This window comes from Alosa pseudoharengus, unplaced genomic scaffold, assembly GCF_046254945.1.
Source record: "Alosa pseudoharengus isolate Yale_2024_CS ecotype anadromous, Long Island Sound unplaced genomic scaffold, YU_APseudo_1.1 YU_APseudo_1.1_scf_6, whole genome shotgun sequence".
Lineage (NCBI taxonomy): Eukaryota > Metazoa > Chordata > Actinopteri > Clupeiformes > Clupeidae > Alosa > Alosa pseudoharengus.
The window spans coordinates 34588190-34600756 of record NW_027468848.1 but is presented as its reverse complement, the minus strand read 5'-3'; the positions used below and the strand labels follow the sequence as shown (position 1 = coordinate 34600756).

Here is a 12567-nt window from a genome sequence, read left to right as displayed (position 1 = left end):
CTCAAACCACATCTGATCGATCCAACAACCAGGGGGGGGGGGGGTTCCCAAAATCATAGTTGCTAACCTGTTAGCAACTTAGTTGGTTGGCAATGGGAAATTGAATTGCAACCAACAAACTAACTTAGCTAGCAACTATGGTTTTGGGAAACGCGCCCCAGGACTGTAATGTAATTATGTGAGCTGCATCGAGAGTGCAGAGCAGGAGAACACCAACAGTACTGAAACCAATTAAGCGGTTGAACCTGACTGGAAAGGTATGCTCTACCTTTAAGGTACATTTGTACAGTGCATTGCATTGTGAATATTCAGTAAGCATATTGTGATATTGTGAGATGCTATTGTGCACAGCACCAGCCTGTAAAGTGTCTGATTGATTTTTCCATTAATCCCAACCTGAGCTCACTGACATGCCTGTCTGGGGTTCATCACCCTGTGTCTTTCTTGGTGTCACCTTTGTGTCTCCAACATGTCTGGGGGTTTCCCCACAGCTGTGTTTCTGTCAGCTCACCTGTGTCTCGCAGTACTTCCTTGCACACGCTGTCATTCTCACTTGGTTACTCATTCACTCACTCACTTACTCATTCACTCACTCATCCATCCATTCGCCCACTTACTTGCATATTACTTACATTTTCCATCAAGTCCTGACTCGGTTGTCCTATCTTCATACCAGCTATACTATACTGCATATGTCTGTCCAACCCACCCAAAATATTGTTTCTCCACATGAATAATACGACAAAGATAACAGGGTCTCAGCTCAACGGGGTGTAGTGAGAAGTCTAGGGCTAGAACATGCCCTCCCAAATCCATGCTGTCAGGCCACTCTGTCTCTGCCACACCTCTTGCCAACAAAAAGATGTGAAAACAAGCCCTCAGTAAATCCAAATATAGTCTGTGAAAGATTGAATGGGGGCCTGACACCTTGGCAACTGCTTCATGACAGGAAGATGAAAGATGCAGTGGAGGCCTGTGTCCCCTGCTGGGTGACTTCAGCTCCTGCTTCTGCGTGCATGGTGTCTTTGTGGCATTACCCGCCACTAAAAGTGCGACGGAAATGAAATGGAATGGAATTGAATTATTGGTGCTTTTGCAAGAGGAGAGGTCGGACTAAGGGTAAATGCTGGAAGGGAACGACAGGCCTTTGCGTCTTCTGAGCGCAAATGTGTCCATTTTCATTGTTCTGGCTGGGTGGAGGTAATTGAAGTTTGCAGGCACGTTCATGGCTCTTTAAGAGTAACTGTGTTTTGCCGGTTGAGTGTCGCAAACAGTAATATTCCATGGCGTAGTTGCTTTCTCCGAGCGACTGGGTCATATGAGGTGAGAGAAGGTGGCCATTTTGGCTCTCACTGGAAAACTTTTTCTTCACCATTCCTCTCTTTATTTTCCTCTCCCCTATTCTCTTTCTTTTTTTTCTTCTCTCTTCTTCTGCTTTTATAACTGCTCGATTCAGTCTGTTTGATGTCTGAATGGATGAAACTGACTCAGATAGAGATAAGAGACATTCGAAATTCTTGGCAGAAATCCGAGGGTAAAGATTCTGGAATGCTCTACCAACAACATTTATATTCTGTTGGGTCGACAGTTTTATCCTAAGTTGCCAGGTTTGTTGTGAGTTGCCTGCACAATTAGACCGAGACATTTTTCACCTGCACCCTCTTGGTATCTACAGCCAGCCCTTATGTCCAGATCGGCTCATGTTCTCTCCTCTTGACTCTGGCAGAGAGTTGCGAGGGTCAGCTGTTAATCTCTAGTGCAGTGACCTGGAGTTCAGCTCAGCTCTTTCACTTCAATTCCTTCAAGAGAGTCACACTTTACTTGAGTTCGACACTGACAAAACCTTACTTTGTTTCAGCCAGGAAAACATAAATACAAAAAGTATTTTTGAGTGACTGTTTTTTAAGAGCAGACTTGAAGGAGGCTGGAAGAATTTCAGTTTGGATGGAAATGCTTTTCGGGAGGGGATTTGTCATGTCATCATTGTTTCTGCTGTTACTACTGGCGATGTGGTTGTTTGTGGCGGTGCCTTCCCCTCCTCCCGTGCCTCTGGAGCAGTCTGTTAGTCTTTCATCCGGGCTGCAGTGGCTTTGTTGTGCTGGCTGACTGGCTGGAGGGCCTTTGATAGCCCGGATGGTCTCTCTCTGAACCTGGCCGAGATGACACAACAGCTGGGGTCTCGTCTGGCTGACAAATCGCCCACAGAGAGTAGGATTGCCGCACTGCTGAGTGGCACGCAGGCCTCCTCCTCCTCTCGGTTCACACACATACTGTACACACACACACACACACACACACACACACACACACACACACACACACACACACACACACACACACACACAGACACACACACACAGACACACATACCCACACAGACACACATACTCACACAGAAACTGAGAAATGCAGGATTTTGAAGCCCTATCACGCCATTCACGTAATAAAGCTCACTAAAAGGACATTCTTCATTTGCTTTAATTGTGCAATCCTGTTAATTACTCAATGTTTGACCAGTCTGTCCCAGAGGCTGGCATGGAACACAACACTCTCCTTTCAGCATCAATCTTCCCTCCTCAAAACAACAGGAAAGTGAGAAAAGACAAAAAAAAGTTTTGGGGTTTGCATCCTCCAGCTCTGACCTGAGAGAAAGTGGACGAACAAGAGAGTGGAGAAGCTAGGTGAAGGAAGCTGAGTAGATTTCCATCAGAGAGGGGGGCTGGACTGTGGGGATCAGGTGTGCTGCTCTGAGGTAAGGTGAGGTGTCATTTCACATATACACCGGAGAGCTGTTAACATTTCTAGTGCTAGAGGTAGGGGATTTCACAAAGCGGCCCAATCAACAACTAAGCCTATTTACCGTCAAAAATCACTAACAAATCAATCTTTGTGGGCAAAAAAAAACATCACCAACAGAACAGCCTTGGAGAGCATTTCTTTAAGCAGGCACCTTCCTTCATTAGTGTTTCCTTTTCCATTAGGCCCACAACACCCCCGGAAGGCTCAACAGTGGTATCATGGTGTCCCAGACTCACCCTCCTCCACACTTATGATGGGTTTTCTGCCAACAAATACCGACAATTTCTTTGGTCATTTCTTTTCGTTGCTATTTTCGTTGCTATGATCTGATCAGCAACATATCAACATATTCTGAGCGTTACATATAAGATCTTAGAGAGAGTGGTGCATGAACAGATATCAGAATATGTTGATAGGGAAAATCTTTTGTATGAATTTCAGTCCGGGTTCAGGAAGAACTATTCTACAGACTCATGTTTACTTTACATACATGACTTCATTAGAAAGGAGATGGATGAAGGGAAACTGTGTGGGATGGTTTTACTTGATCTCCAAAAAGCCTTTGACACAGTAGACCATAGTCTACTGCTTAATAAATTAAAGGCTATAGGGATGAATGGCACCGCTACAGGGTGGGTCAGCTCATACCTGACAGACAGGGAGCAGAAGGTGGAGGTTAATGGCTTTATGTCAGACACCAAACCAGTAGTATGCGGGGTCCCGCAAGGGAGTGTTTTAGGACCACTGCTATTTTTACTTTATAATAACGACATGAGAGATGCGTGTTCCTGTAACTTGTTTTTATTTGCAGATGATGCAGCCCTGCTCATCTCGCACAAAGATAAGAACACGCTCCAAAGTAGACTAGGAGAGGAACTCACCAAAATAACCAGTTGGCTGTGTGACAATAGACTGTCTCTACATCTAGGGAAGACAGAGTCCATTCTATTTGGGTCCAAACCCAGATTAAAGAAGGCTCAGGAGCTAAGAGTAGAGGTAGGGTCTGTGAGGATAGCAGCAAAAACATCAGTGAAGTACCTAGGGTGTGTTCTAGATGAAAGTTTGGGTGGGGAGGGAATGGCGCTACAGGTGCTGGGCAAAGTCAACGCCCGCACAAAGTTTCTTGCCAGAAAGGCCGATCTGCTGGACAGTAAAAGCCTACGCCTTCTAGCCAACTGCCTAGTGCAGTGTCATTTTGATTACGGAAGCGTAGCATGGGCAGCAGGTCTGTCAACCTCACTTAAAAGAAAATTGCAGGTCTCCCAGAATAGGTTAGTGAGGGTTGTGATGGGGCTAGGCCCTCGAGAACACATTGGAAGGAGGCATTTCCAGGAGCTCAACTGGTTACCAGTTCAGATCAGAGTAACCCAGCTGAGGCTCAATATGGTACACAAGGTCATTAACAACAGGGCCCCAGTGTACCTAAATAGCCATTTTTCCAGATCTGGGGAATCTCATAATCATAGGACTAGGGCTAGCATAGCCAACCTGCACCCTCCGAGGTGTAGAACCAGTATGGGGCAATGCTCATTTGCTTATACAGGAGCAGGAGAGTGGAACGATCTGCCTTTATTTATCAAACAGAACACAAGTCCATACAGTTTTAAAAAGAATGTCAGGAAATGGCTTTTAGCTAAAATCCAAGAATAGGTAGGCAGGTGGGTGGGTAGGTAGGGGTGTGAGGGTTTGTTGAGTTTGAGTAATGTGTCATGTAGTTTTATGAGTTTGGGTATGTGTTTTAAGTGTTGTGTTGTGCTATGTGTTATAAGTGTTGTATACTGTATGGACGTTAAGATCAAGGACCACAATGGAAATAAGTCTATGACTTTTTGTGCTATCCTTGACACTGTTTTAATGCATGATTTGTACCAACATGTATTTTAATGGTTTGTCAAATAAACTAAACTAAACTAAACTAAACTAAACATACCAAGAAATATCATAAATCCTTCAGTCATTCCTCTTCATCGATGTGGGTTTATGATAGGATCAGCAACATATCCAACCAACACACAGGCCCTTGATGCAGGCTCCAGCAACTACCACTCCAGAAACATAGTGGCAAGATTTCGCACATGTCAGAGTCAATTCAGGTAGCAGCATGACCCCAAGTAGTCTGTGAGCACCTCAGCCATAGCCATTGGCTTGCCTTTTCACCAGCCTCTGATAGCTGTTTTACAGCTCCTTTCAGTGAGCGTCCTCGAAAACCAAAGTCTAGCAGAAGGGTTGTGGCTGACTTTGCTACAAAGCCTCTAGCACCTCATCTCCACTGGTCTTGTGTGTGCTTGCCAGCCACATTCTCTTACCTCTGCTACCAGTTCTGCATACTTTGATTCTTCTTTTCAAAGGCTTCCTCCATCACATCTTCAAAAGGAAATAGTTAACTCGATCTCACTCTCCGAATACAACACCATGTCTGGTCTCAAAGCAGTCACAAAGGTGAAAGGAACTGTTGGGTAAAAAAAGTCTGTGAGTGCATGAAAATATATACCCAAAAACGAAAGAGAGCATTTGACAGATTAAAAGAAGGATAATACACACACACACACACACACACACACATTTGTCCTTTGAGCTAAATATCAAAGGTTAATTTCAATCTACTTAAAATATTTGCTCTCTTAGCCAGCACTCTCAGTCAGCAGTTTTTGTTTTACATTTTGTGGATTATTTATGTGACTAGAAATACTGGAAGTATTGAGTGCTGGAAACACACAGAGAAGTGGATTCACCAAATGAACAGCAAATAAACAGCAAATGGTCATCATAAACCACAAGATATACAAGATGAAGAAAAGTGACAAACTTTTGCTTCGGATGATCCTGCCGTGAGTCATTTCACATAGAAGTCTGGCTGATCTCTCGATCTGTGATGAGGCTCCACTGGGGATGTCCTTGAATATATATTTTAATAGCTGCTGTCAACCTCTTGCAATGAGAACAAGACAAAGTTTCTCAAAGTCAATTTGGTTCCTAGCGCACTCCATCTTATCAACACTTTCCAGCAACGTCTCCCCATCCCCCTCTTTCTCTTTCAATCTCTCTCTCATTCTCTACCTCTCGCTGTCTGTTTTAATAACTCAAATCTTTCCTTCCATTTCTCTCTCTCACTCTCTCTCTCGCTCTCCCTTTTCATTTGGCGAGGGCAATGACTTCCGCTCTTGCTTTAATGAAGGCTGGGCTAAATTAAAAATCCAGGTGTAATGGTCCGGGGTAGAGGGTGAGCCGAGGTGACTGATAGCCTCACTGCTGTCCCCATCTGCATGACCTGACTCTGGGTATAATGGCTGTCACCCCTATTCCCTCATCACCCCCCCCCCCCTCCACACACACACACACACACGCACACATATACACACACACACACACACACACACACACACACACACAAACACACACACTCCAACCTCCTTCCTTGGACTGAGTGTGCTGCTGTCACCCCCCATGACAGCACCCTCCCCCCCTCCACACACACACATACACACACACACACAAACGCACACACAAACACACACACACACACACACACACACACACACACACACACAGACACACACACACACACAAACACACACACTCCAACCTCCTTCCTTGGACTGAGTGTGCTGCTGTCACCCCCCATTCCGTTATCACCCTCCCCCCCTCCACACACACACATACACACACACACACACACACACACACACACACACACACACACACACACACACCCTATCCTCCTTCCCTGGACTAAGCGTGCTGCTGTCACCTGGAGTCCTGGGTTGTCTGGCGGTGGACGCAGGCGTGTTCATCTGTCACTGCTAATCCGTCCGTGCCCACCTGGCATCTTGTCCTGCGCTGGTCAGGCGCCCAGTGGTCAGATGGCTGCGTGGTGGCAGGAGACGTGCCGCTGTTGCTTTAGGGGGGGTGAAGCAGGAGGTGGTGGTGGTGGCGGGGGGTGGTGGTGCAGGAGGAGGAGGAGGTGGAGGAGGTGATGGTGGCGGGGGGTGGTGATGCAGGAGGAGGAGGAGGTGATGGTGGTGGGGGGTGGTGGTGCAGGAGGAGGAGGAGGTGATGGTGGTGGGGGGTGGTGGTGCAGGAGGAGGAGGAGGTGATGGTGGTGGGGGGCGGTGGTGCAGGAGGAGGAGGAGGAGGAGGAGGTGATGGTGGTGGGGGGCGGTGGTGCAGGAGGAGGAGGAGGTGGAGGAGGTGATGGTGGTGGGGGGGTGGTGGTGCAGGAGGAGGAGGTGATGGTGGCGGGGGGTGGTGGTGCAGGAGATGCGATGGGTTTGCACATTTGCTCTACTCTGACCCCCCCCCCCCCCCCCCCCCCCAAATGTTGCTCAGGCTCTACACCCTTTATTACAGGCCACCTGGAAACCATCACAAGCCAGCCGAGCATTTCCGGTCACTAAAATTAGCCTCCTCTTTCTCCTCTCCTCTCTTCCTCTCTCTCTCTCTCTCTCTCTGTCCATCTTTCCTACCTCTCCCTCTCTTTTTATTTCTTCCCTTAATATATCTCCTTTATCTCTCGCTCTCTCTCTCTCTCTCTCTCTCTCTCTCTCTCTGTTCCTAACGTCTGGGAACACGGCATATGGATCAGTGCACCTGTTCCCTCCCAGGGATCCAGTGGTACCACTTAATCACCAGCCCAAATTAAACACCATTTGCATCTCATTACCATGTTTGCTTACCCTTCACTAAGTGCCGGGCACTGGATCCCTACATGACCTCTTATGCCTGAGAAGACACCAAGGCAGAAGAGTGGACAAATGAACATTTCTGTTCATTTATGAAAGACTCAAGGCAGCACTCTGTGGCAGTGTATATGGGCTACTCTAAAAGCGTGGAACGCAGTTGGCATTGAGGCTGAGAAACTCTCGTACTCGTCTCAGCTGGCGTGCTGCTTCAGTGAAAGGCCGCGGATGCTCGAAGGACAGAAGAGATGGACAGCGAAAACAGTCTGGGGTTGGGCGAAGTACAGATGGAAAGACGTGGAGTACAGACCGAGTGGCGAAGAAAGACAGAAGGACACAAACAGACAGATGAGCGCATGGGATGGAGTAGGCACTTGTACGAGAGAAGGAGAGAGAGAGCGCGGTCAGATGTCTGAGCGACTGGGAGACATTTCTGTGTGTGTGTGTATCACTCTCTCTCTCTCTCTCTGTGTGTGTGTTATGTGTGTTAGTGTAATGTGATGAGAAAGAGGATGACTGTGTGTGTGTGTGTGTGTGTGTGTGTGTGTGTGTGAGAGAGAGAGAGAGGTAAGACAGGACATGGGATGAGAGAGGGGGGGTGCGTTGGTCCTTGAGGCCTTTGTAGGTCATAAATCAGGCCCCCCATAGACCTCCCTACTGTACAGCCGTGAGTAATGGAGCCCCCGTGCTGCTGATGCAGGTGCATAAACGACATTAGCACTCTCCAGGAAAAACACGGCAAAGTCAATATTCAATTTCCCTCTATTCTCTCCATTCCACTCGCCTCCCCAGGAAAAGAACCAAACGAGGAAATGTACCAGCGCACTATCTCTCTCGTCTGTTTAAAACACACATCTCTCTGCTGGACCTGCGGTGGCACCATGTCTTCTTCCCCTCTCTGCCTCGCAGGCCTTTTGTTCTTCCGTTCACGAGTGCTTGGCAGTCAAGCCGAGTCTGTCCGACATCCCTGCTTGTAGCTTTCTCGTAAGGATCACTTGGTGATGGGCAGAGAGCTTTCCCGGCAACAAGGCGGGCGGTTGCCATGCCAGCAGCCATGCTGTTCGGGTTCACCGAACATGTTGTTGGAACGAAGCAGTGCGGAGGACAAACGAACGCTCAAAATGTCCAAAAGAGAACCAACACTCATGTTTTCAAATATGTTGAAAACAACACAACTTGCATCCAGATAGGGACAACAATTTTGTGTTGTTTCCGAGTTCCAACACATTGCTTTTGATATTTGTTACACAATATGTGTTGAAAATAACACAACTTCCATTGAAAACAACACAACATGCATTGTTTTTTTTAACACATCTCTGTGTCCAGATAGGGACAACACAGTTCAACACATTCATTTTTAAAAGTGAAGGAGAAGATTGTTAATCCTGATGTGCATGTGGGAGCAAGGAAATGAATATAACCCACCGCCTTCACAACGTCACTTTCTCCCCACTCACCATAACATTTGACTGGAGTGCAAATGCAGGGACCTTGAATGATGATGATTGTGGCATGGCAACGCTTGCCGCAGTGACATAACTCTGTAAAACAACAGCGTTGTCACCACTGATTCCTCCCAGTCCTCGCAGAGCCTCAGGAACAGAGTGGAGCCTGTTGTATGAATTATGCTCGTTGCATTGATCCGTGGCGCGCCGTTGATAATCACCTTTCAGCAGATTCGGCTTAATTAGGCAGAGGATTGTGCTCCTTTGTCTGCACTCTGGAGTAGATTAAAGCCTTTTGTTCATCTAGTGTCAGCGCAGTGAGATGATGCAGAACTGTGTCCACCTACAGGCTCTGAGAAGCCTCATCCGTCAAGGCTGAGGGCTGGAGACCACTCGGCTCCTCACAGCCAGCCAAAGTAAACACCATCACAAGAATAAGATATGGATCATTTGGAATGTTCTTTTAATTTTGTATGGTTTGTGTGTTTTTGTGTGTGTGTGTGTGTGTGTGTGTGTGTGTGTTTGTGTGTGTGTGTGTGTGTGTGTGTGTGTGTGTGTGTGTGTGTGTGTGTGTGTGTTTGTTTGCATGTGTGTGTGGCTGAGTGGTTCTCACATTCTCCTTTTTTCTTCTCTCTCTCCCTCTATCTATGTCTTTCTCTCCATCCATCTCTCTCTCTCCCTCCATCTCTCTCCACCACTCTCTCCCCCTCTCTCTCGCTGTCCACCACTCTCTCTCTCTCTCCACCTCTGTCTCTCTGTCTCTCTCCCCCTCTCTCTCTATCTCTCTCTCTCTCTCTCTCTACCCTGTTCCAGGTGGGGGATCAGATCCTGGAGGTGAACGCCCGCTGCTTCCGCACCATCCCTCACGACGAGGCTGTGCTCATCCTCCGCAGTGCCCAGCAGCTACAGGTGGCTGCCCGAGAGGTGGGCCGCCTGCCGCACGCCCGCACCATCGTGGATGAGACACGCTGGATCCCCAGCGGTCAGATCGCCGAGACCTCGGCCGGCTTCAGCCTTGCCATACCTGGGTGAGTGCTCGTCTCACTGAAGATGAAGGTTGCAGTCCACACCCTATATTATGTGTGTGTGTGTGTGTGTGTGTGTGTGTGTGTATACCTACATGTGTGAATAACTCCTGTTTGTTAACACCTTTGAAAATGCTTTAACATATGAACGGTAAAACCACTACTTCTCCAAAACCTTCAGCGGGCACTTAAACCTAATGTTCACCCAGACAGGTGTTCGTCTCAGTACTAGTAAGAGCTCTTGAATTCAAAATGTATGTTGTGTTTTTTGGTGTACACGCTAAAAGACTTGAGTTTGTCTTTGGTACTTCCTCTCCAAAAGTAACTCTGTGTTAATGCCACCTGGGGGAAGTTAATGCCACTGAAAAGCTGCCAGGTTTGCCCATGGGGGCATTATGACGGCAGACTTTGACAGCTCTCTCCGGCACCCCCTGCCCTAATGGTGGCATTCTGATTGAGAACTCTGGGGGGTAGGCGACACAACTGCCTCCATAGATGTAGCATCAGGCTCTCACGCTGTTGCACAGTCCATTAGCTTCAGATAGCCTTCGACCAGTTGTGGAGTGCTTAGTGACTCAGGGTCTCTCTGTCCTGTGTAGTTCCTCTTTTTGTTTTTCTCCTGTTCGTAAGGGTGCTGGCCGGACGTCTAGTGTGTGTGTGTGTGTGTGTGTGTGTGTGTGTGTGTAAGTGCCGGTGAATTGATGTCGACCACAAGAGAATGTAACTGCAGAGCTGGTGCAGAGCCAAATACGTTTGTCTCTCATGCTTATTGTTTTTCTCCTCTGACTTTCCTCCTTCCCCTCATCTTCTCCTCTTCTTGCGAGCGCCTCTATTCATTCATATCTCATCCCTTTCTCTCTTTTCATTTCCCACTCTCGTTTTCTCATCTATTCCACTCTCTCTCCTTTGTCTTGCCCTCCCCTCTTTCTGTCTCTCCCTCCATCTGTCTCTAACGTCTATTTGATTTTTTCAATCCATAATATTTTCTCCTCCACCCACCCCCACACCCTCTCCTCCACTCCCCCCCCTCCAATTCTCTCTCTCATATCATCTGTAGGCTCCCAGTGGACAGTGGAGTGTTGACCCCAGGAAAGGTGAGTCTCACCCTGAACTGAACTGCACCATTTGGCTTTGAAGCATCACATTGTTTCCCCGACAGTTAACTGGCCTGCTTAGAAACGTATGTAATACAGTTAAGTGGCAGGTCTGCACTTACAAGTCAGTGCAGCGAGAATTTGAAAAGAATGGCTTCAGCAGTTTTATTAGTGTGCATTGTCCATTCTATTGGCCTTTTTATTATTCAAGGCGTAAGCAGTTTTGCCCAGCATCTCTCTCTCCCTCTCTTCTCTCTCTTTCTCTCTCTCTCTGTCCTCCCTCTCCTCTCTCTCCCCACTGGTTATTGCTCTGTTCTATTCAGCGTGGAAAACTAGCACATGGAGATCTGATGCCCTTCATTAAGACAGTCAGCTGCATCAGTGTTTGTCCTTCTGCTTCTTGTGGTCAGATTTGATGTACATGTCCATTCCTAGCAAATGAAATAAGCTTTGTGTCTGTCTGTTTGTCTGTGTGTGTGTGTCTGTCTGTCTGTCTGTCTGTCTGTGTGTGTGTGCGTGTGTGTGTGTGTGTGTGTGTGTGTGTGTGTGTGTGTGTGTGTGTGTGTGTGTGTGTGTGTGTGTGTGTGTGTGTGTGTTTATAAAGCCAGGAGCTAGCAACACCCAGATATGAGTTTGACTCCCAGGGGAACAGAGAGGATGTATAACCTTGCCTGCACCACCAGTCACTAACTCTAAGATAGCGATGCAAATGAAGCTGATATGTCTAGGACATCTGTGTGTGGAGAGCAGGGGGATGGTGGTGCTGGTGCTGCTGCCGTGTCTTTGGGACTGATATCTGGTTAAAAGCTTGCCTTTGTGGAGCCAGACAGGCCATGATCTTTTCCTGCAGGGTTAGATGGTTATTGCAGTCTGCGAGATATCAGCAGTAAATATTCTTATTTTATGGCCACTGGGTCTGTGCGCAGTGTTTTATGATATGTCAAGGAATGCCTTTTCTGTTTACCATCCACAGACTTCAGCACCCTGGCAGTGTGAGATAGGGATTAGCTGGCACTTACTTGGCAGACGGTTAATGGATTCTAAGGTTATTAAGTCTTGTGTGTTCTAGGCGAAGGTTTTAGGGGTGAAATATTTTACAAGAAATGGATTAAGATATGGCGTGAATGGAAAAAAAAACAACAAAAAACAGCGAATCCATTTACATTTCCAGTCAAGAATTCATTAGGTTGCGCTGCTTCAAGAGGTGCCAGCAGTCTGCTGTTGGAGAAGCAGCCACCTCTCCCTGCCTCGGTCTCCACCCAGAGATGATGAGGGCTGGAGATGTGGCCAGAGGGTAACCCACCCAGAGATGATGAGGGCTGGAGATGTGGCCAGAGGGTAACCCACCCAGAGATGATGAGGGCTGGAGAGGGTAAAGCTTCCCTCCTGGTTCAGCCTCTCTGCCTTCTCCTCACAGTGCTCGGCCTCTCTTACAACCTAAAAGTGAGCCCAGGAATATTTCATCTCCCCTCTTTTATTTTTTCTCTCTCTTTCTTACGATTGTTGCCAGGCAAACCAGGCACTC

At 47.5% G+C, this 12567-nt stretch overlaps 1 protein-coding gene across 1 annotated transcript in view; it reads left to right on the top strand.

Moving 5' to 3' along the window:
* whrnb (whirlin b) overlaps positions 1 to 12567 on the top strand; it is a 48044-nt gene that overhangs the window by 19189 nt on the left and 16288 nt on the right. The window contains exons 4-5 of the mRNA XM_076271367.1: positions 9737 to 9951; positions 11006 to 11042. Coding sequence (XP_076127482.1) covers positions 9737 to 9951; positions 11006 to 11042 — 252 coding nt within the window. The remainder of the gene's footprint in view (positions 1 to 9736; positions 9952 to 11005; positions 11043 to 12567) is intronic.